At 44.2% G+C, this 25,017-nt stretch overlaps 1 protein-coding gene and 1 non-coding gene across 2 annotated transcripts in view; one reads left to right on the forward strand and one right to left on the reverse strand.

Annotated features, from left to right (window-relative positions):
- Positions 1 to 21,234, reverse strand: part of LOC126456272 (uncharacterized) — an 87,716-nt gene extending 66,482 nt beyond the window's left edge. The window contains exons 1-2 of the mRNA XM_050092024.1: positions 21,105 to 21,234; positions 6,230 to 6,487 (exon numbers count right to left, since the gene is read on the reverse strand). Of these exons, the coding sequence (XP_049947981.1) occupies positions 6,230 to 6,487; positions 21,105 to 21,234 (388 nt within the window). The remainder of the gene's footprint in view (positions 1 to 6,229; positions 6,488 to 21,104) is intronic.
- A 3,488-nt stretch (positions 21,235 to 24,722) lies between these two features.
- Positions 24,723 to 24,797, forward strand: Trnas-cga (transfer RNA serine (anticodon CGA)). The gene has a single exon. It is a non-coding gene; the product is annotated as a tRNA-Ser (tRNA).
- The last annotated feature ends 220 nt before the right edge of the window (positions 24,798 to 25,017 follow it).

Consider the following 25,017-nt stretch of genomic DNA (forward strand, 5'->3'; position numbering starts at 1 on the left):
GTTACAGGATCATTTAGTAATCGCGAAAGCGTTACGGAGATGATAGATAAATTCCAGTGGAAGACTCTGCAGGAGAGACGCTCAGTAGCTCGGTACGGGCTTTTGTTAAAGTTTCGAGAACATACCTTCACCGAAGAGTCAAGCAGTATATTGCTCCCTCCTACGTATATCTCGCGAAGAGACCATGAGGATAAAATCAGAGAGATTAGATCCCACACAGAAGCATACCGACAATCCTTCTTTCCACGAACAATACGAGACTGGAATAGAAGGGAGAACCGATAGAGGTACTCAGATGGAGGGGCGCCCGTGCTGATACATCATGTTCGGATCTGCAAGTGAAACGCTCCGCTTATGCGAAACGTGCCACTCGCGGATCGCTCCGTGGTACGGGCACCTTACATCCGACCGCTGGTCATACTCGTGTATCTCAACGCGGCGCGACCGTACCGCAGTTCTTGAACGACGCGGGCGGTCTGGGCGGTCTAGGGTAGGCAGAAACGATCGCGTCATCTGTATCAGTTCGACAGTGGTAGTCAGTGGTATCTCCAGAGGTACTCAGGGTACCCTCCGCCACACACCGTCAGGTGGCTTGCGGAGTATGGATGTAAAATGTAGATGTAGATCTTAGACGAATGCTGGGCTGCTCCCCAATTTTCACGTCGGAAAGTACGATCACACACAGAATAAAGTATACACAGCTTATAGACGAACACGACTTCCCTCCCTCTAGTAACTGACGACAACAGGGAAGTTAAATAACATAAAATTGCCAAATATTGAGAGCAGCAGACACCGTACTAAAAGGAAGGAAGATAAATTTTAGCGTCCCATCGACGGCGTGGTCATTAGAGACGGAGCACAAGTTCGTGTGGGGAAGGGAATTTGCCGTGCACTTACCAAAGGAACAGTCTCAGCATTTGCCTCGAGCCACTTACAGAAATAACGGAAAACCTAACTGTGGATGGACCGACGGGGTTTGAACCGCCGTTCTACCGAATGTGAGTCCAATACGCTAACCAGAACCCGCTGTAGACGCAGTTAAAGCTAAGAAGAAGTAGAAAAAGAAGCTAAATACACTTATCTCTTGCATAACAGCGGTACTGAAACAGGTATGTGTTTCTTAAAAGACCTTGGAAAGCTGTTGAAAGGGCGAGTGAAGTGGTACAACGCTTGTCAAAGGCATTTCGCAAAAAAATTCGAGAAATTAGATGAAACTAAAAGGCAAGACTGCCGATATCAGCTAATACAGTTTAAACACTGGCAAGTGGGACGCTGATGCTGGACCACCTCATTGTATGAAGACTTTCGACTGTTTATTTGACTCCACGAAAGCTGTTCACTTAAATTTGAGTTTATACGTGCTTTTGAATTAGGTAGTTTTCTTAGACCTCTTCTGATATGCGAGATAACAGCATATAGCTTCAATAACAACTCCGTGTCTGGTCTTGTTCCTCGCCGTATAAAGTAGCTCCAAGAGGAGTTGCGTCTTGTGCAGCGTAAGCACGCCTTGTCGCTGCACGTAAGGACGCACTCTGGCATCAGAGCCCATTTGGCGGTGTGTGCACCGCAGTAGCCGATTCATGTCGCGTTGTGTTGCAGTTTTAACTAATTTATCGGGTACTTTGCGCAAAACTTCAACGCCAACTCTGGAATATTCACGATCGATGTTAATTTTGATTTAACAAGAATTTTTTTCTTTTTATTATGAACACATTGACATTTGACTGTATTGTTGTTTATTTAATTACCACCCAGGTTTCGACCTTTTATGCAGTTCTCAAGTGATTGAGTTTATATCATTAACATATATTGCAGGACATCAAGTTCGAAATTGGCCATAAATTAAGAAAAATATTCGCTCCCACGACACGGCAGATATAAAATCATCTTCCTTTAAAAATATCAGTGAATAATAATGGCAGCACGTCATATTCAATACAATCATTACGACTCAGTGACATGTGTTGATCTTTTATATACCAAAGCAAATCTGTTTTTGTTGAATATGACGTGCTCCCACTGTTATTTACTGATATTTTTACAAGACGATTGTTTTACATTTGGCGTTTTGTGGGGAGCGAATATTTTTCTTAATTTATGGTCAATTTTGAGGGTGATGTCCTGCAATATATGTTAATGACATAAACTCAATGACTTGAAAATGGCATAAAAGGCCGAAACCGGGTCGTAATTAAATAAACAACAATACAGTCGCCGGCCGGAGTGGTCGAGCGGTTCTAGGCGCTACAGTCTGGAACCGCACGACCGCTACGTTCGCAGGTTCGAATCCTGCCTCGGGCATTGATGTGTGTGATGTCCTTAGGTTAGTTAGGTTTAATTACTTCTAAGTTCTAGGGGACTGATGACCACAGAAGTTAAGTCCCATAGTGCTCAGAGCCATTGTTTGAACAATACAGTCAAATGGTGGTGTATTCATTTAAAAATTATTGTATGACTGTTGCTCAGCAACATCAAAAATAAAATGGTTGTATAGGAATATTGTAAAGCCTCAAAAGCCCTCTCTGCTTAAGCTACCAAAACTCGCTGGAATGACTTACACTATAAGAACCATTTTTAATGGAACATTTTTCCTCTGGACAGTATGCATATGAGATAAATGCAGTGATATGTGTCTTTTGTAGACCTCACAAGAATTTACGGAGCAAAAATACATTCAATGTGGGGGTTGTTGTGCTTCTGCTGGAACCGGTTGAATGCTGATTTGCTTCAGCCATCAAAAACATCAGCGCAGACGTTCTCGAGAGGGTTTGGAACTACCAATTACAGATGAAGTTCGTGACGAATGCGGCTGCAGTCACTCATCAAACTTTAAGCTAGACTTTTTGAGATCGAGCTACGATCGTGTTTTTATCTTCAATGTTGGTGCCAATATAGCCTTTGAACCAGACCGAGAATTTTTAATAATTCTTACACTGATCAACTTATAATCTATGGGACGTCGTTCGAATTAGTCCACAAAAAATGGTTCAAATAGCTCTGAGCACCATCGGACTTCTGAGGTCATCAGTCCCCTAGAACTTAGAACTACTTAAACCTAACTAACCTAAGGACATCACACACATCCATGCCCGAGGCAGGAATTAGTTCACACGAGATTTCCAGTCGGCGATATCTCTTCAAATCATGGGGTATCGGGTCTTTCATGAATAAGTGCCCCGCAAGATGTTTAAGTAAATTATCGACGTACTTCTGCTGTACTACAAGGGAGCGGAGTGTTCACCTGAGGTACAGAATTTAAAGTCTGTCTGAGTTTAGTGTTTCCGGGTTAACGCCTTCCTCACTTTGTGAGAATAATGCTGAGTGAACCCTGCGCCGTGGAACAGAGACGCCGGGGTGTTTGTATGCAAATGGCGGGCACGACGCTCAGATGGAGGGGCGCCCGCGCTGATACATCATGTTCGGATCTGCAAGTGAAACGCTCCGCTTATGCGAAACGTGCCACTCGCGGAGCGCTCCGTGGTACGGCCACCTTGCATCCGACCGCTGGTCACACTCGTGTATCTCAACGCGGCGCGACCGTACCGCAGTTCTTGAATGACGCGGGCGGTCTAGGGTAGGCAGAAACGATCGCGTCATCTGTATCAATTCGACAGTGGTAGTTATTGGTATCTCCAGAAAGATTTAGGTGGTAATCACACTGGGATAATGTTCCATTGCAGAGGGGTCCAACTGCTTGTACGACCACAAAGATTTAGTTTCGCACGATTTCCCTAAATCAAATGTGATAAGTGCTGCGATAGCGACCTAGTGTTCAGTCCCTAACGCAGCATCGACAAAAGCTAGTATTCCCTGCTTCCATCTTTTTAAAAGTTCCGTATAAGTCACCACATGGCAGGGGGATAGTAGTAGAATTAATTTATGCTTTAAGGACGATGACATAACCCACTGGTTTAATTTGATCGTTTCCGAGAGCAACGAATCAGAGAGAAATCTAAAAGTATCAAATGCCAAATTCAGGCAAGCAAAGTTTCAAGCTATTACCTCGTTCCAACTGGCTCTCTTCGTTACGGGTGCTCACGCCCGTATCTTCTTTGCTGCATGGATACTACTTTGTAAAACCAGCAGTCACGTATGTCATGCTTTCCCACTCAGCAGGGCTTGCCTACTCGACAGGGTCCATCTGTAGGAATTTCTTTCAGATATCTTTTGCGTGCGACTCTAAATCGGTGACATCATCCAACTGACTCTGTATTCTCAATAACTCTTAGACATTCGCACAAGTGCCATTCGCCTGATGCGGTCCAACAATCGAAACTTTTTGTTTTTTTTTTTTCGGTCGTCAGTGTTCCGGCTGGTTTGATGCGGCCCGCGGGAAATTTGTTTTGGCATCAGTAGGGTCGAACAAAAAAGTGTTACCGAGATTATTCGGAAACTCAAATGGAAATCCCTGGAGAGATGGTGGCGTTCTTTTCGGAAAAAGCTATTAAGAAAATTTAGAAACCCGGCATTTGAAGCTGACTGCAGAACGATTCTGCTTCCGCGAACATACATCGCGCGTAAGTACCACGAAGATAAGGTGCAAAAAGTTAGGGCCCGTGCGAGGCTTACAGGTAGTCGTTGTTCCCTCGCTCTATTGGCGAGTGGAATCGGAGGGGAAATGACAAGCAGTGGTACAGGGCACGCTTCCGAAGCATCTATGTACTTGTAGATATAGATGTAGATTCTGATCCTTCTTATTGTCAGTGTTGTGCACATGTTCTTTTTCTCGTCGATCCCGCGGACAACCTCCTTATTTTTTATCTTTTCAGTCTACCTAATTTTCAAAATGCTATTAAAGCACCACATCTGAAACGCTTCGATTCCCTTCTTTTCTGATTTTACCAATTCCATACAATGCTATTCTTCAAACGCACAATAATTTTAATTCCACTTGTGAACCTAAATCGAAAGCACAGGTGACTGGATTACAGGCGCATACTATGGGAAGCTGTTGACTATAGACAGAAAACATAAACACAACATAGTATCACTTCTGTAAAATATCAGGAAAGTATCGAAGGAAGATCAAAGGTAGCGTTGATTTGCAACATACAACAGGTCAGAAGTTCCGAAATGCATAGTTGCCCCTCAAGCACACAATTTTCTTGGTCGGGCTGTATCGGAGGAAGAGATCTGAGCACAGAAGCAGTACGAAACATGCCTTGGTAAGAGACGCAAAACATACGATACTGAACATGGTCGCCGCGCTTGTTGGACAACTAAGGCTGCCAGCTTCCGCTTAATATGTTGTGTAGTTTGCATGTCAGGTGCGTACGCGTGCTCAGGAGGCGTGAAGGGCCGCGCGGAACGTACGCCAAGCGGCCTACTGTGCATTCCGCATGAGTCGCCTGCCTTCTTTCAGACTGTAGCGGTTTCCAACGATTACGTCCGGCTATTTTTAGCCTTCACTATTTATTACTTTTGTCACTTTCAGTCCTAATTGCACAGTGCACTTTGGAACAGTAGACAACTGCAAACAACATTTACATTATTTACGACACACACACACACAAACACACAGCCCGGAGGTTTCAACTGAAGACACACACGAGCTTCCGGAAAGGACAGGCCCGCCGTAATTCTTAGCGATTCCACAGCTTGAAAGTATCTAGTAGCTATACACTCGTTACCGAGCTAAATTTTTAAGTGTTACCGCAATTATGAATAGGTTTTATTTTCCGTATCATACCAGAATGTGGCGTTAGTTGCCACCTGATGAACATATCAAGACAGAAAAAGACGGGGAAGACTATCCCCGGAACCCAGCGGTTTGGACCTCTGAAAAGGATCGCTACAAAGACGGTCGCAACTTCAAAAATGGCCGGAAAGCCTCCGTGTGCGCTCGAATCTCTCGAATTTTACATTCGTGATCTCCTCGGGAGGTATAAATAGGGGGAAGCAATATATTCGACACCTTATCCGGAAACGCACCGTCTCGAAACCTGGAGAGCAAGCCACACTGCGATGCAGAGCGCCTCTCTTGCAGAGTCCGCCACGTGAGTTTGCTAAACATCTCCGTAACGCTGTCACGCTTACCAAATAACCCTGTGACGAAATTCACCGCTCTTCTTTGGATCTTCTCTATCTCCTCTGTCAACCCGACCTGGTACGTATCCCAGTACTTGGGTTGAAGGAACATCCGTGCTGCTTTAGCGCACAGTAGAATCGCACCACGAAATTGCTGCTGTGGGATACCCTCACGCCATACAGGGGCAAAACAGCTGACGGTCAACTGATGGTGGTTTCTTCGGGCCGGGCAGCAGTAGCTGCGACTTGAGGCGGCCCGGCGCTGAGACCCGCGGGGCTACGGCTGGGTGAGCGGCCTCTGGCTTTGCCTCTGCCGCCATCAGCATGCGGGCCGCGCCGCGCGGCGCAGCCCAGAGAGGTAGGTCGCTGGCTGACACAGTAACCGACACGCGGGGCGCTGCACGTGCTCCCTGGCACACGCCTACGGCTGCCGCCTCACAGCCACCACTGCTGCTAACTGTGTGTGAGAACGTACTGTTCAGACTGCTGTTTCGTGTTTCCGCGTTTTCTGCTACACCGAAGTAAATGCTAAATTGGCTCTGAGCACTATGGGACTCAACTGCTGTGGTCATCAGTCCCCTAGAACTTAGAACTACTTAAACCTAACTAACCTAAGGACATCACACACATCCATGCCCGAGGCAGTATTCGAACCTGCGACCGTAGCAGTCGCACAGTTCCGGACTGCGCGCCTAGAACCGCGAGACCACCGCGGCCGGCGAAGTAAATGCTGCTCTGGCTGCTGGTGGGTACCGTAATTGGCAATACCTGCAAGAACCTGTCACCCTTGTTAACAGACCGTTAAAATGATACGGGGAAAAATACATTCTAGCACTACCCAAGGCTCACACGAGCGATTTATAACCGAGGCGTCCTGAGACGTTAAAACCTAGTAACCGCTGGCACTGCAACTGTCTTATCAACTCGATTCTGCCGGCCGAAGTGGCCGAGCGGTTCTAGGTGCTTCAGTCTGGAACCGCGCGACCGCTCCGGTCGCAGGTTCGAATCCTGCCTCGGGCATGGATGTGTGTGATGTCCTTAGGTTAGTTGCGTTTAAGTAGTTCTAAGTTCTAGGGGACTGATGACCTCAGATGTTAAATCCCATAGTGCTCAGAGCCATTTGAACCAACTCGACTCTCCAACCTCGCCTCGCATTCCAACTTAAGGTCTTTAGCAGCCAACACAGCTCCAGACTCCACACACGTTTTTCCGCATACTTCGCTAAACTAGCACACCAGAAAGAAAGAGAATGTTTCAGGGGAAAACAATGAAGGAAGAAGATTAGTGTTGCACGTCCCGTAGACAATGAGGTCATCGGGGACGGAGTGCAAACTCGGTCTGGAGAAAAAAACCGACCGTCATCTGTTGAAGAAAGCGTCCCAGTATTTACCACAAGCGAATTGGAACATCTTGGGAAACAATTTGGATGGCCGAGCAGGGATTCCAACAAATGCCGTCCCGAATGCGAGTCTGGATTGTGTCCGACGGGGAAGTTTTACTCCGCAGTCGGGAGTACGCTGTAAATAAATGCCAGACTGAAACTTCGTGTCAATCACGAATCCAACTCATATTTCAGCCTTTTGCAGTCTATTTTTCCAAAAATGAAATGATTTAGTACAAAAAACGAAATAAACGAACGAATGGCCTTATTAGCCGGAAGTACCCATTGCAATTGTCCTATTTCACGCCAGTTCGGCGATTTGCTCGTCGGCGAAAAATCTCCGACCAGGGCGGTAATCGAAACGGGGACCCCATGATCTGAAGCCAGTAACGCTAACCACTAGATCACGAGCCACGGACATTCACTACTGCAGAGTGACTTGATTGTTCGTCTGGTTAAGTGTGGGGCTAGTAGTTTTCCAATTTGGGCCTAAGAACTGACTGTAGGAGATAACGCAAATTATACCTCTACCAAAATTGTATGTAGGTGCAGACTGTGTGACGTGTCTTAGTTAGCTATTGTGGATATTCAAGTAAAGATATCGTATCACTAAGAACAACTAAGAACTGTTTGTACCCATGGTAAAGGGCTGCTTTGGTCAAACCGAGCTCCATGCTCATGACAGCCTGCCTTACGATGGTGGTGGTGTGACACACTGTTTTCTTCAGAAAGTTTGCGTTGCTTCCATATTTTTCCATGTAAGAATTTATCTGTCATCCACCTAGTTGACTCGTTAAACAAAGTAGTCCCTACGGAAGAAGTCTTTGTGAAGGTGCACGTGATGTAACTGATTTTGCCTCTTCATGCTTTACGATTTCTGCATAATAATGTTGGGAAGCATTGTCCGATCATTTTCAAGGAGACAATACTTTGTTAACAGTCCCAAATATACCAGTATCACATGTAGGTGTTGTCTTATATTTTGTTACTGGAGGTACTGGAAAAACTTGGAAATTTGTGGTAAGGTCTTATGGGACTAAACTGCTGAGGTCATCGGCCCCTAAGCTTACATACTACTTCATCTAACTTAAACTAACTTACGCTAAGGACAACACACACACCCATGCCCGAGGGAAGACTCGAACCTCCGACGGGGGCAGCCATGCGGACCGTGACAAGGTGCCTTAGACCGCGCGGCTACTGAAGGTATTCCTGTTCTTCTTAAGTTTCCACTTTTTGATAATTATGCCTTTTTTTCAGTCATAAAGTGTCAAGCTCCAGAACTGTGTATGTTTCTAACGTCTCTGTTTAAATTTATTCTTACGCAATCACAGAAGACAGCAACAGCCAACTACAGCTCGCAAAATTCGTTAACAAACGCTTGAGGCTGCATGTAACGTTTCACAATGATGCAGGAAACTGAATCGAAATATTTCACATCTGAGATCAGTTATATTAACAATGAACAGCAGTTTTAAGTGTCAATACATGGACAGAGAGAGAGAGAGAGAGAGATAGAGATAGAGATAGAGAGAGAGAGAGAGATTTGGAGCGTTATGTTATATCAATCGAAAATAACTTGTTGAAAGTTCAGTACATCGTTCGCTATAAACTCGACCCACGCGAGAATATTGGAACATTACAGGAAAAACACTGTCACATTTTAGATAACATAGTTCCGTTAGAGAAAGATTCTCACGAAACGTCTATGTGATCGCCATTAAATGAAGAGAACATCCTTTTGTGTCAGTAACGTAATAAAAGAATATAAGAAAGTCAATCACGACCTCCGCTGAAGAGAATCTCTTGTTACCAGATCATCTATAATCGAGGCCACAGGACCTTATCTTCAATTAATATTCCGGAATAATCTGTAGGAATACATTCATCTGTTTATTTGTAACTACCGATGTATTAATGTATCAGAGTCGGCACTCTACTAGGCTGAAGGTTTAGTTGTATTGATATACTAAGTTGTCTCTCTCTTCAGTGAACCTATGAAATAGTGAACAATATTCAGTCAAAGTTTGAAATCAGAATTTTTATTATTTGTTTCAAAAATTTACTGTTATCCCTTCAACAGATCTTTAATGAAACATAACTCATGCAGGGACCGTTATTCCCGTTTTTCTGTTAAGAACCTGAAAACGCGTTTAGAAATGAAGACCGTCTGAAGCATACTCTGATATGAGTAGCCATTTTTATCGAAGAACACACGTACAAACTGAACCGTGTATTCCAGAATTTCTGTGTTCGGATTCCTAGTTACCTTCTTATTAGACTGGTATGCTCGCAACCGGTCCCGCAGATTGGTTCAAATGGTTCAAATGGCTCTGAGCACTATGGGACTTAACTTCTGAGGCCATCAGTCCCCTAGAACTTAGATCTACCTAAACCTAACTAACCTAAGGACATCACACACATCCATGCCCCAGGCAGGATTCGAATCTGCGACCGTAGCGGTCACGCGGTTCCAAACTGAAGCGCTTAGAATCGCACGGCCACACCGGCCGGCCCCGCAGATTGCACAATCGTGTGTTTATGAGACACATTGACACTACTATCAATAATTTCAGCAGTAAGTGCACCAACTTCTGTGGCCAGTAGTGTTGGCAAAACACAACCGCTGTTCCATGGCCTGGGGCTCAATGGCTGATGGTTTTGAATTTTGTATAGGAAGAGATGCCACGTCTTCAACAATAATTTGTCACTGTGTCTCCCGGTTGATTCCCACATGTTATGCAGCTCGTCTGATCGATCTTTTGGGGCTGGTTTGAAACACAGCGCGTGTCTTCTCGATGGTTTCAGATGGTTTCACCCTTTTTGGACGACCGAGATTGCCAACACTGTCATCACGAACACTACCCGTTATCTCAAAATTGCAAATCGAATTGTTGATTGTTAGCACAGTAGGACCGGTTGTCGTCAGCTTGAGCCCGGTCGCAAACTTTCTTTGAGCCATAGTTGGGCTGTTACTGCTCGCATAGTAGACCTTCGCAAGGCTTATACGCTCAGGCAAGCTATATCGTGACATTTTCATGTGCAAATTGACGACAACAACTAGGCGCGTGCGCATGCGCATACTAATTCCCACCATGCCCCGCAGCCAACCGTGCCGTTTGAACATCCTAACGCAAATCTCTCAGAAGTCATGACGATTGTATTTCATATAGTTCAGTAATTGTTACCAGCTACAGCTTCCTTTTCAACGTTTACACTGGGCATTATATAAAATCAGAACTATGGAATGCTGTAACTCTTGATGCTAACGTAAAAGGAACAGGTGTGGACACCATAGAACGACGAAACGCTGTTAACGATGCCATGACTGCTGGACCTTTTGTCAAACGTTAGTAACTGCCCATGAATCGAAATTTTGTCTACGGAGACACAGTAACGTACTATGACAACAGACTTAGCCATACTTCTGCTTTTGACATTTTACAACAGGAAAAGAGCTTTTTTTTCTTTTCACGTTAAAGATTTGTCAGGTTCTCTTTCACCATTAAAGGACGCGCATCTAGCGAAAACAGTAGGGAAAAACGAGGCGCCATTCTGTTATTCCTTACTTTTGTGGTATTTGTTCTTAGATGCGATGTTCAAATGGTTCAACTGGCTCTGAGCTCTATGCGACTTAACTTCTGATGTCATCAGTCGCCTAGAACTCAGAACTAATTAAACCTAACTAACCTAAGGACAGCACACACATCCATGCCCGAGGCAGGATTCGAACCTGCGACCGTAGCGATCGCTCGGTTGCAGACTGTAGCGCCTAGAACCGCACGGCCACTCCGACCGGCTAGATGTGATGTTCAAATGTGTGTGCAATCTTATGGGACTTAACTGCTAAGGTCATCAGTCCCTAAGCTTACGCACTACTTAACCTAAATTATTCTAAGTACAAAGACACACACACCCATGCCCGAGGGAGGACTCGAACCTCCGCCGGTACCAGCCACACAGTCCATGACTGCAGCGCCCTAGACCGCTCGGCTAATCCCGTGCGGCTTTAGATGTGGTATACCGACGCATGTCCTGAACGCTTTGTTCGCTAAATGCCTCCTATGACGTACGGGTGTGAAACGCATAGACTTTTATCTTTGCTTCACGACACTTATAAGTGTAACTAGCTAACATTTTACATATTTTACGATTTTCCCTTTTTATCTTGTAGAATGTTAAGGTACCAATGTGTATCCGAAATTATGATTCTTATCGTATTATTCGATGGTTCTCAAACAGAAGTAAGTGTAAAGTGTCATTGTGTTTGGTACTCCAGATCCCGGACGTTCACAATTCTAGAGCATGAAGGGTGTACCGTGCCCGCTAGCTTTAGCGATCAGTAACTCGGAGCCAGTGACGGCTGCAGAGCTATCGGGACGAAACTTCCGCTGTATTAACAAGCACGTAAGTGAGCGTTGCCGCTGCTTTGGGAACCGTTGCGGCGTGGCGGCTAATCTCGCCGCGTGTAACGGAAACGCGCGCCCGGCGCTTATCATGGCAATACCTGGTGCGGCGAGATAAACACCGCCTGCTAGCTGCTACCTGCTCGCCGCGCCTCGCTGGCCATTGACCCGTGCGTTGCGTGCCTTCCCTTCCCCGTCTGCTCAGCCGGCGCCGAAAACGCTGCGAAACGGGACCCGGCCCATACGCACGCCGTACGAAACGCACGCCGCACGGCTACAGTCCGGGCACGGTCAGGTGTGAATATAAGGCATTTCCGCAGAGCTTCTGTTCAGGAAATCAACACCAACGACAGGCGAGTGCTCAAGTCGCGCCTGCTAATAAGAAGAGCGCCGAACATGCTTCGAAAAAATTGGACCAACATCGACAATAGCTGCCCTACGTCGCTTTATACAATCTTCCACAAAATCTTGAATTCTTTAAATTTCGCCAGATGTCACTGATCTCACAAAGCGACACATAGCTTTCATCGATTATGTCAGATTAAATAGGAAAAAACTATGGTCAATACTGCGACACTTGATGTGGGCCTTAAAAAGCTTATACGATGCACCAAAATTTGTAATTATAACAGTAAACAAAGTGAGGCAAAAAGTGCTATTAAAAGTAACCAAGGAGTTAAACAAGGTTGCAACCTTTTCGCAATATTATTTAATTGACATATAAATCACCTCCCCATTTTTAATGGAATGGGGAAGCAATACACAACACAGGAAAAAATCTAGACAAGGACCATTAAATAGAAACACTAAAAGGTTCTGACGACCAGACTATAACAGCCACTTCAGAAGAAGAATTTCAAAGAAATATTTTTAAATAAGGCAGAATTGACCAAAATAATAATTTCCAAATACATAAAGAAAAGACAAAAGTAATGCCTTTCTGAGGAAAAACCACGTGCCACCATAAACAGTGACAAGCAACAATATAATTAAGCAAGTAAGTCATTTTAACTATCTGGGCTGCGACCTTTCTTTTAAATATGACAAATATGTAAAGAATAACGCAAGAAATCTTCGGGGTGTCTGTGGAACAATAAACATAACCTTAAACAAAAGAGAACTAAGGAAATGCAACTTAAATTCTACAAAACACTAGCTATTCCATTGCTACTTTACGGACTTGAGCCTCGGATAGGAAACATGAAAGTTAAATCGAATAGTAACGTCAGAAATGAAATTCCTCACATCTGTTAAAGGATGTAAACTAGAACACAAATTAAGATGCGAGGAATTTAGATATGAGCTGAAATATTTACAATAACAGAAACAACCCAGACGTATAAGCAGAGACAAAACAAACATATAAATAGCATGCAAAAGGCAGATTCCTAACACATTTTTACAATTTATACCTAAAGGGACAAGGGACGTGAGTCGGCACAGCAAATGATAGACCCAAGAATCTGAAACCTTATATAGGAATATAGACGATGACATAACGATCTTAGGCCGGCCGGGGCGGCCGAGCGCTTCTAGGCGCTACAGTCTGGAACCGCGCGACCGCTACGATCGCAGGTTCGAATTCTGCCTCGGGTATGGATGTGTGTGCTGTCCTTAGGTTAGTTAGGTTTAAGTAGTTCTGATTTCTAGGGAACTGATGACCTTAGAAGTTAAGTCCCATAGTGCTCAGAGCCATAACGATCTTAATACCATACTGTGCGTACGAAACAATTTTGCTTTAGCTGTAACATAACCGAATTACCGACTGGAAAGAAAATTCAGTCTGCTGAAATATGAGATGTGTTTGAAACCTTGTGATGCTTCATTTGTTTGTCGCACCGAAACATGAAGCGGAATCCTTACTTTAGGAAGTAAGGAAAATAATTCAGCATTCAAACAGTAAACAACAGTTTCTGTGCTAGGTTAATAAATCAGACGAGAATCGGAACCATTTCAGAGTACTTTTGTCCAGACTGGTTACCACAAGTACATAACACCACACCTTGAGTCTGTGTCCCTGTCTACGGTTTGTCCACCGTGTAATCTTCGTTTCACGTAAATTTATTTGTGATACAAACTACATCGTAAATTTCTGCCACGAATTTCAAATTTAGATAAACAAACCCTTAACCTGTCCTCGTCCGCAGCCGAATGGTCAATACGATAGACCCTCAAACGGAGGACTCGGGTTCGATACGTGGTAATGTTGGAGATTTTCCCTTGGTGAGAGAACTGGACCGGGGTGCACTCAGCCAATAGAGGAGCTACCTGGCTGAGAAGTAGCGGTTCCAAGGTTGTAACGTCGGCAACGGCCAGGAGTGCGGTGTGCTGACCTCATACCCCTCCATATCACATCCGATAACGAAAGGCTGAGTATGACACGGCGGGGGCAGACTATCTTCATTGTCTGATCGTGGGTTTTCCTTTTTTTCCTTTTTCAATCACAAACATAGGATGTGTTTCTCGGAAAGCATTTGCCTCACAGTAGAGACTATTATTCTTTCAGAGTGAATGATGCTTGCACGTGCACCCACCCTTCCGCCATATTTAGCTTCGGGGGCATTCCGGAGCAGTGACATAGATACAAGTATGACTGCAAGAGCAACGTTGCCACATGCCGTTCTGCGCCCCTAGGCGCGTAGTGACGCCACTACCTGAGCTGGGACGCCTCAGGGAACCTCGGCGATCGCCATAGACTGTCGCTCTACCGGACGCCGTGTTCACTTTGATACATATTTCGTTACCGACTCAATGGTGACACTATAGTACCTTGACTCAACAGTTGCCAAAGGTGGACTGAAGCTGGCTTTCTGAAATCAGTCTGGGTCACTTCCTGCTTAAGTGAGCTTGGAAATAAAACACAATAATTTTGTATTCTAACATGTCTTCTTTTCTTAACGTTGTATACCAGCACTTATGTCTTGCAGTCTTTTATCTTTTAAGATCCTCAGAAAGTATACGAAAGTTTTGCGGGCAAGTGGAAACATTTCCCAATCAATAAGTATGGTTTCACACAGTCAGACGCGCCACATTTTCGAAGTTCATGTGGTATACAGCTTGATATCGTTAGCCTCATAGAAGTTGCACACAGTTTTCACACCAGCGCAATACCCCTTCCACAAGGCATTCATTCGGACTTTTTAGCAATGGTATCCGGAGAAATGGGTTTTTAGAAATATGTACGTAAGATTTGTTCCTGTGTTCTCTGTGAATAAAGAACCCTGATATCTTTGGCACTTCGTCGTCTACTTGTCCTGTTTTCTGTAGCTGATAGTAGAGATTTTCCAATAAAATTCGATTAATCGTACGAATGGTACTGCTGAATTAAGCAGGCTGCAGCTGTGAAGCTGATATCGATCTTCTTGTCGCCATGTGTACCGTGTTTTAAGGACAGCTATTTACAACACCTTGTGTCATTTGAAATTAAGTAATTTCGATATATATTTATATACCATAGGTTCATTTACACCAACTACTACAGTGTAGCCCAGCATATGATCAAAAATGGTTCAAATGGCTCTGAGCACTATTGGACTTAACTGCTGAGGTCATCAGTCACCTAGAACTTAGAACTACTTAAACCTAACTAACCTAAGGACATCACACACAACCATGTCCGAGGCAGGATTCGAAACTGCGACCGTAGCGGTCGCGCGGTTCCAGACTGTAGCGCCTAGAAATGCTCGGCCACTTTGGCCGGCAGCATATGGCCAACGGAGCAAACAGAGACTATCAGCAAATCTGTGAAATTATGTGATGTGAATTGAGCTAAAAAAGGAGTCTCTTATTAATAGTTCTGTTAATGGACGACAAAAGAAAGAACATATTGTGCAAAGAGTTAATAGTGAACCTAAAAATTAATCAGAGAAACTTCATTGTAGATAATGGTAATTTATCTGTCATTAACGACACTGTCACTAATTTTGGTTGCATACACTACCCGAAAATATCAGTAGTAGAATGGCAAGCAACAAGTCCAGGTAAAGCGAACGAGAATACTCTTCAGTTAGACAATACGACTCTCTGTGTCCTATGTCTTCCATGTTTGTGCTATAGTACGTTGTACTTATTCCTTGCTACGGAGTTCGGGAAGCAAACAACCGATTTTGAGAAAACCACTAACCACTCAACTATTTCAGTCATCATCATCATACTTAGAAAGGAAAGGGCCAAGTGTCAGTACATTTGTTGTTCTACGTTTCTACTTGTAATGGGGAACCTTATCTCTGCATGACACGCGAGTGCTGCTATCGCTGCAGGTGCGCTAAAATGCGTCACCTTTCAGGGTGCTGGACGGGCTACATGGTAGTCATCCGTCAACGTAACGGACTTATACCTGCGTATACCATTAGTAATCACAATAGGAATGCGAGCTGCTATGACTCAAGTGCGTTGGAATGCAAATTCCTGTCTCGCCAGGCCAGCAAAATCACATCACGCTAAATGGAATGCCTTTTCAAAAGATCATAAGTCAGTGTGTGTCTCCTCAGGTCCAGTCGCACACAGGGAGTATTTTTACTGAAAACTTCTGTGGCCATTTATAATTTATGCTATCGTCGTTTAATCAAAAACGTGTAGCTTCGTCAGATAGTATCGTACCAGAAACTTGAAATTTTGCTTTTGGGGTGTCTTCGTCTTGTACTATAAGAGGACGGAAAACAAAATTATTTTCTTTCTTTGGAAGAAATTTTTGATTTAAATTGGAACAGACACGGGATAACGACTGTAGAAACTCGCTGTTGAAGGTACCCGTGTGCCTTCGAAGGCAGCATTTCGTTTTTTGAAAACAAACTACTTCGTGTACTGCTTTCTATAGCACGTGCTAGAAAGTAATGATTCCGTATTTTTTTGTGTTATAACTCTTAAAGCATTTTAAATAAAACAAACGTTATTGACATTCATTATCTTTCTTCTTCATGTCTACATATTTGCAGTCCTCTGCCGACAGGCGGCTCCGAATTGTAACGTGTACATGGCGGTATGTAACGTAAGTATGTCTGTGCGTGAGAAATAGCGTGCTGCAATCGACTTCCGAATTTGAAGAGTTCATCTACACATGGAGCACCCAGCCAATGCCAGACCACACACGAGCGCTGCGACATCTGCAACAGTCCGACGTCTTGGACCCAAATGTTCAAATGTGTGTGAATTCTTAAGGGACCAAACTGCTGAAGTCATCGGTCCCTAAACTTACACACTACTTAAACTATCTTATACAAAGAACAACACACACGCCCATGCCCGAAGGGGGACTCGAACCTCCGGCGGGAGGGGCCGCGCAGTCTGTGACATGGCGCCTCAAACCGCACGGCCATTCCGCGCGGCTACGCCTTGGACCCACTGTCTTCGAACATCCACCATAGGGTACCGACTTGGCCCCATCCGATTTTCATCTGTTTTCAAACTTTAAGAATGTCTTCGAGGACTTCACTTTGATACTGATGAAGCGGAGCAAGCAGAGGTGAGGTTGTGACTCCGTCAACAAAATTATACATTCTGCACATTATACCTTCTCTCGTTGAAAGAAATGTGTTCGTCACAAGGTGACTAATTTGAGAAATAAACATGTAGACATGAAGAATAGAGAGGCAGATTATTAGTAAGTTTGTTTTGTTTAAAAAGCTATAAGAGTTTTCACATAAAAAATCGGCGGCATTACCTTTCAGCACGCTCTGTACTTTTGTTTACTTTATTTCAAACGAGAGCTTTAAGTTGCGACAAAGATATTTCTTGTACAGACTAAATGGTTTGACAAAAATAAAATGATAGATAAAATTATCGAAGACTTTCGGGAAAGATAGAACAGCTTAACATATCCCATGACCAAATACAGATTTAGTGCATTTGATTTCAGTGAAAGATAAAGATTCTAGTAAAACCACACGGCGGCGAGGTAATAATGAACATCCAACAGCTTGCACAAAAAGAAATGTATAGTTACATAAAATGTTTTTGTGTCATATCTCTATGGAACTGAAATATGAAGGGCCTAAAACTGAACTATTAAAGCCAAGCATTTTACAACTAACTGAATTTGTGAGCAAGTGTAAAATAGGGTCTGGAAGTACTTTCTAGTTTCCTGTAAAATGGCTGTTTTGCCAAATTTGACTTGCTTTCCAAGGGGGCGAGTCAAAGTCATTCTATATTTTTGTAATTAGATTAATACAGTTTAATATTCGATTATGATTCTTCAGCTCCAACTAAATCATAGCTAGTGACAATTTGCTAGAAAAATGATTGCATCTATAAATGTTGCAATAGTGGAAAGAATCAGACAGAGGTAAACGATGTCATTTTTAATTCCTCTTGTTTCTGTTATTACTCAAAGGTCAGTGACAGACTTACGATGGAGCAATTACTAAGATTTATTTGATGCCACGCGGTGGTCACTAATAAGTATGTGATTCAGTAAGACGGGCGATACTTTAAGGTTGAGTGTTTAGTCGACATATGGGGCATTAGAGATATCCTGCATTTTTACCATTGGGCAATGACGTGGAAACAATTTGGCAGCAATCATTTTGATAAAAACTTCGCTTCGGCATATGGAAAGAAATGACTGAGAAGGTAAAGAAAATATTGCCACCCTATAGGTACAGTATCTATTGTCTAGAGATTCTGTTGGTAAATCTGCAGAAATATAGCTATATACAATGTTTAGACGTGATTTATCTTACATTGCACCATCTCTAAATGAAGCAGGAATTGAGACAAATAACAGGAATAAGCACAATGGAGCTTTTATCTATTACTGAAATCAAACTCTCTAATCTGTATTTGGAACAGAGGAATCGCGAGCGGTCATGGGATCTGTTAAGCTGTTCTATCTTTCCCGGCAGTGATTCTTTTTTCGCTGGTGACGAGAGCAGCACGGTCCTGCTTTGTGTTAGGAGGGAAACCGATGCAGTTATTCGCTTTCTCAGGTGAAGTCCAAATTGCAGGTTTTGTTTGAATAATTTCCAGTTGCTGTCAGTAATCTACAACGAGAACACAGGAGAACGATGGGTTATTATGCACTGGGACCACTCTAATATCTTCTCTAGTAGCTCCAAAACGTTCCGTTTTCACTCCAAGCGTAGACTTGACTTGGTCTTCCTACACTTTGTGATAGTCTTGGTGTGGTTGGTATTATAGGAGTGCTACTTCGCCATAAAAGAAACGAGACTATCCGCACTACTAAGGAACTACTTATAGTGGCGCACTAGTACGTGATTGTTTTTCACCCTTTTCTGTGACTACTTAAATTTAAATAACTCAGTGACAGTTGACGAGAGTACTGTTACGACAGTGGTGTTCCACTGTGACTGAAGACGAATATTGAGGAGCTCCTGAAAAAGACTTGCAGAAATGTTTTGGGCATCGGAACAAAGTAAAGCAAACATATGTGGACTCAAGTACGTTCTACTTTGAAGGCAACCACTGCTACATATTTCGTAGGTACACAAATTTCCAGCGTCAGTCTCGTTTCTTTCGTGATTGACGCTCCTACACAAAGTTTATCATGCGGGGTGCAAGGTGCCCTCTAAGAGTTCGTCCACTGCCACTGAGCTGAAAGATATTGATGAAACGTAGAACAGATTGAAGATACAATTAAAAGCTGAGAAACAAGCACACAATAATACGCCATGTCAAGTGGTCAATTAGTAATGTGTGCAATCTCGTTCGTTTTCTGTCGAGATGCAGTGTTTTGTGAATATGTCAAACGTCAACGCTGGGTTGTGTACTAAAGAAGGTGTCATAATATTTTGTTCCTCTTCAATGCCAAATTTATGGATTTTACTTTGACCTATGCACAGAATCTGAGCAAAGGGCTCTGGACACCCCTGTGCAAAGCTAAATCGACCACTAGAAGTCATGACAGGCAGGCCCGCCATTATAGAAGGAGCTCAAGTACTGATTTGTCAGTAGAGAAGCAGCAAATGGTTCAGCCAGGAGAGCTCAGTGAGTTTGTATATGGACTAGTCACTGGGTGTCACCTGCATAATAAATCCCTCGCGGACATGTCAACCCTTCTAAAGCTACCCATGTCGCTTGTTAGTGACGTCACTGTGAAGTGAAAACGCGGAGGAAAAGCACAGCTAAACCAAGAGATGGCAGACCTCACGTAGTGAAGTACAGGGACCGTCGAGCGTTGCGGATGGCTTCATATGAAATCAGTGGAAGTAATCATCCGAGGGCTACTACTAGCCCATTTAGCGTAACGACTGTGAGTGGGTAGTTAAAAGGGGTGAGGTGCAATTGTCGAGCGGCTCCCCTTAAACCACACATTTCTGTAATAAACGCTAAGCGAGACTTGAGGTGATGTAAGGAGCGACTCTGGTGGACTGTGGCAGTTCCATGGGAGAGTTTGGTTTTGGCGAACACCTGGAGAACGTTACCTGCCATCAGATGTAGTGACAACGGTGAAGAATGGAGGAGATGGTCTATGGTGTAGGGGCATGTATCGTGCTTAGGGTGTGGTCCCCTTACTGCGCCTGAGAAAATGCTAAATGCGGAAGGGTATGAACACAACATGCAGGATTATGTACTGCGTGCATTGAGAAACGGACACAATGATTGATTGACTATGCACCTTGTCAAAAAACAAAAAAACTACATGTGTGAGACAATGCTCTGCCGGCTGGAGTGGCCGAGCGGTTCTAGGTGCAACAGTCTGGAACAGCGGGACCGCAACGGTCGCGGGTTCGAATCCTGCCTCGGGCATGGATGTGTGTGATGTCCTTAGGTTAGTTAGGTTTAAGTAGTTCTAAGTTCTAGGGGACTGATCTCAGACGTTAAGTCCCATAGTGCTCAGAGTCATTTGAACTATTTAGAGACAATGGTCTGCGGACGAAAACATTCCTCAAATGCACTAGGGAGCCCACAGAACCGACCAGCACCGAATGAATAACTTTTGGGGTGCAGTTAAAACGTCGACTTCGCTGAAAACCTCAGCGTCCGACGTCACTATCTTCTCTGGTTGCGGCTCTTGCGAGAGAATGGGCTGCCATTCCTTCAGAGGTTTGGAGACCTCATTGAAAGTTCCTCAGGAGAGTTCAAACCATCACAATGGCGAATGGTGGACACACGGCATTTAATGTCCAGTAACAGGTGTCCAGATACGTTTTGATCAGATAAGAGCTTTCCGATGCAATCTTGTATCCACGGCTCCTCGCACAAGTGTGATACGTTCGTTAGATTTTTGGCCGTACAGATGTAGGGATATGCTTCTGATAGCACATACATGCAGATAAGGCGACGGAAACTTGAAGCGCAGAACGTGTGGCTTTGAGAGTGGTGTGCCTAACAAAGCAGCCAGCGCGCTACTTGGGCGGTAATTACGAGCGGCCCGTGTCTCCCTGAGGCTGAGGGAAGAGCGGCGGCGCTGGCCGTGGCGCGGCGTGGCGCGGCGTCGAGCGGCGGGCTGTTTTCACTCATTACCCGCGGCCAGCCTTTGTGGCTAATTGCCCGATTGTACGAGCGCGGACGCAGACACGGACACGTGTGAAACGCACGCCGCACGCCTTCACGCGGCCCTTCGCCCGCGTCTCCGCGAGGAGATATCGCCCTCCACCCCCCGCCTCTATCCGACAACTCCGTCTGACGACTTTCGACGACAAATGTGTTCGCGAGGTGTCGCATACTACGTTATTCATATCCGAGGCGCAGGATTCTATTGACAGACTGAATTAATACACACTGCTTAACTAGACAAAATAAAAGGTCGAGGAGACGTGGTCGGATGTCAACGCAGCTTCGTACACGCACACGCCATCGGCGGATATGTAAATGATTAGATTTGCATATTAGTGTGACAGGTATAAACACCAGAGTGCATTAAAGTCGTTCGCGTCTAATGTTGGGTACGGAATGTAAGGGACGTCAACATCTTGAGATGGCGCAGGATCGATGTAAAGGAGACGCTGCGTACTCGTGTGAGAAAGCGTTATCAGCACCTGACGGATTTTCAAAGGGGCCTTATTGTGGGTCTCTATTTGTCTGACTGGGCGAATCGTGCAATGTCCAGATTTGTCAGTCATGTGGATGTTACAGTCGCCCGGTGTTGGAATGCGTGTGAGCGTGAGGGCAGGCATACTCGTCATCATACGGAGCACCAAGCACCTTGTGACACTTCACATCTGCCGCTCCCATATGAGAACAAGTGATGGACTTCCTGCAAGTTTCTATAATGGTGTGGGGATGCATCAGGTGTAGCTTTAGGTCACAGTTAGTGAGTGAGGGAACTCTGAGGCATAACTGTACGCCACAAACACTCTGCGACCTCATGCGTTGCCTCCCGTTGGACAGTAGCTTGGTGCCATTTTTCAATAGGACAATGCTCGTGCAGACATTGCACTTGTCTCTATAAACTGCCTGATTGATGCTGAGGTACTCCCGTGGGCGCTGTGAACCCCTTGATCTGTTCCCAGCAGAAAACCTGTGGGACCAGCTCGGACGTCAACTGCATTCCAGTTCCAGTATCCACAATGTCAAGGACCACTGACAAAGAGATGTGGGCCAGATTGTCTCAGGAGAGGACACGAAACATTTCTGGCACCCTTTCCAACCGAATCACGGAATGTATGCAGGACAGAGCGGGTGCAACGTCATACTGATGTGTGAGCTCATACTGCTGACGCCTTGCTAAATTTGACACCATATTACTGAAATAACGTCACAGCGCTTCAAACCCTCTTCGTTTCATTTGCTCTTCCCATTCTTGGTATTTCACATTTTTGTCAGGCATTTTGTAATTGTATACCTTCATTTGTCTAAACAATACTTAAAACAAAATATAAATTAAAGGGACTCTGTAAACGATAACATTTTAGGTTAATTTTGACGGTGACCGTGACGAGTATCAATCTGAAATGCAACTTCTACTTTTTACTACGCGTTTCACGCGTTATACTTCCATCATTGAGTGGATTTATGTCAATTAACAAACCATAGATGTATTGTGTATACGACACTGCGGTAAGCTGTGGCATACGTAACCAGTAAACCATTCCCAACTAAACCTGATTCTTTAAAGAGTCGAACTCACATCTACAGTGATATAATTTTGCTGGTGTATTTAGTGGTACATGCGGATACTGTCTGAAATGTATATTGCGAATAGATTAGTTATAAAGAAATGATAAATTAAACGTCATGCCTATTGCTGAAGTTTAACTGCATGAACAACAAAATTTTTGTAAGCTATTAACTTTTTTCCTTTCATTATTTTGTGGGGGGATTTTAGCGAGAAAAATTTGTTGGAAGTCACTGATAGCTCTCCTTCTCAAATACTGAATGAATATGAAGCTGTCAGGTAGGCAACCTGGGACTGTATTTTAGTCGTTAGATGTAGATACGACTGAAAGAAGCCTGTGACCATTGAAAGACAGTGCTACAGGCTACCCAGAAGTTTTACGTACAATATGAGGATGCTTTATTGATTGACATAAATCCATATTATGTTGGAGGTGCACTCCTACGAAATGTATAGTAGAAAGTACGAGTATCATATAGAATGGTTAGAAACGGCCTGAAAAGCTTGTAAGGGTGGTGTGGGATGGGTTGTGCTGAGAAATAATTGTTAAGAAAAATATTCGATATGTTTCGCTGTTTCCGACTTAATTAGCATTGAAGTTAGAAGTCAGGTTGTTGTGCGCGCATATCCAAGCGGCCCGTCAGATTCAATTAGTGTTTCTTGTTCTCATGGAGTAGATGATAGCGCATGAGACTGCTCAGCCTTTGGCATGGTTCGATTCCTACTACCGTAGTATGTTCAACCAAACAACACCCTTAGGCGGGCCGCTTGAATTTACGACCACAACAGCCTGATTGGTACCTCCAATGCTAATTAACTCGGAAACGGAGGAAGGTATCGAATTTTTTTCTCACAATTATTTTTCAGCACAACCTACCCAGCAACAGCATTATAAAATTTTCAGTTGGGGACCACTCTGTATAATAAATTGATTACAGTTATTTGTATTTTCAGCTGAAAGCGACGATCTCTTATGCATGGAGCAGGATGACGAAAATGAAAGGAAGATTAAGGTTTAACGACCAGTCAGCGATGGAGTTATCGGAAACAAAACTCCCGCTCAGACCGGACTGAGATCGGGAAGAAAATAGACCATCTCCTTTTACAGAAACCATCCAAGAATTCAGTGTAAGCTATTCAATGAAACTACAGAAACCCATATTTGGATGGTTGGGTGGGCATATGAAGCGCTCTACTGCTGACTGTGAGTCTAGTCTCTTGACCACTGCGCAGGCTGCTTTGATTTTCATAACAGATGGTATTAATTAGGCTACTGTAGTTACGCATAAATGAAAGGGTGTACAGGCATTTGAAATTCCTTACTTCTGTAACCGTGAGATTTAAAACGCAAATAAAATGGAGAGATTGTCTTTAGGTACTGATTTCGCAACAGCCACGTATTGAAATAACCGATTATCCGATCTGAATTCTCAGACATCCCCGCATTTGACGACTGCCCCACCTGTCATATGCATGTGACAGGGACAATAACGTCGATGGTGGTAGCAGCATCTGAGAATAATACGGCTGGAACAGCGCTTCTCCTCTCAGGTTCGTTAACTACGCGGGAAAGCGTAGGGAGATGCTCTTTCAAGTGCAGTGGCAAACGTTGCAAGAGAAACGTCGTGCATTATGTGTGGTTAACTCTAAAACTTGCGATAGCTTACCTTCCTAAAGAAACAACCAGACCAGTATCAGCACACACTCCGCTGCAGAGTGAAAATCTCATTCTGGAAACATTCCCCCCGCTATGGGTAAGCCATGTCTCCGCAATATCCTTTCGTTCAGGAGTGCTAATTCTGCAAGGTTCGCAGGAGAGCTTCTGTAAATTTTGAAAGGTAGGAGACGAGGTACTGGCAGAAGTAAAGCTGTGAGGACGGGGCGGGAGTCGTGCTTGGGTAGCTCAGTTGGTAGAGCATTTGCCCGCGAAAGGCAAAGGTCCCGAGTTCGAGTCTCGGCCCGGCACACAGTTTTAATCTGCCAGGAAGTTTCAACCAGACCAGTGCATTGCTTCCACGACCATACATTTTATTAAAAGTCCACGAAGGTAAAATGGCAGAGATTCAAACTATATGGAGAATTAGCAATAATCGTTGTTCCAGTGAATCATTTGCAACTGGAACAGGTAAAGGGGTGGAGGACAGGTGGAGGGTAGGGGAGAGCGTAGTCACACTGCTACACAAAAC

The sequence above is a fragment of the Schistocerca serialis genome, chromosome 2 (assembly GCF_023864345.2).
Source record: "Schistocerca serialis cubense isolate TAMUIC-IGC-003099 chromosome 2, iqSchSeri2.2, whole genome shotgun sequence".
Classification (NCBI taxonomy): domain Eukaryota; kingdom Metazoa; phylum Arthropoda; class Insecta; order Orthoptera; family Acrididae; genus Schistocerca; species Schistocerca serialis.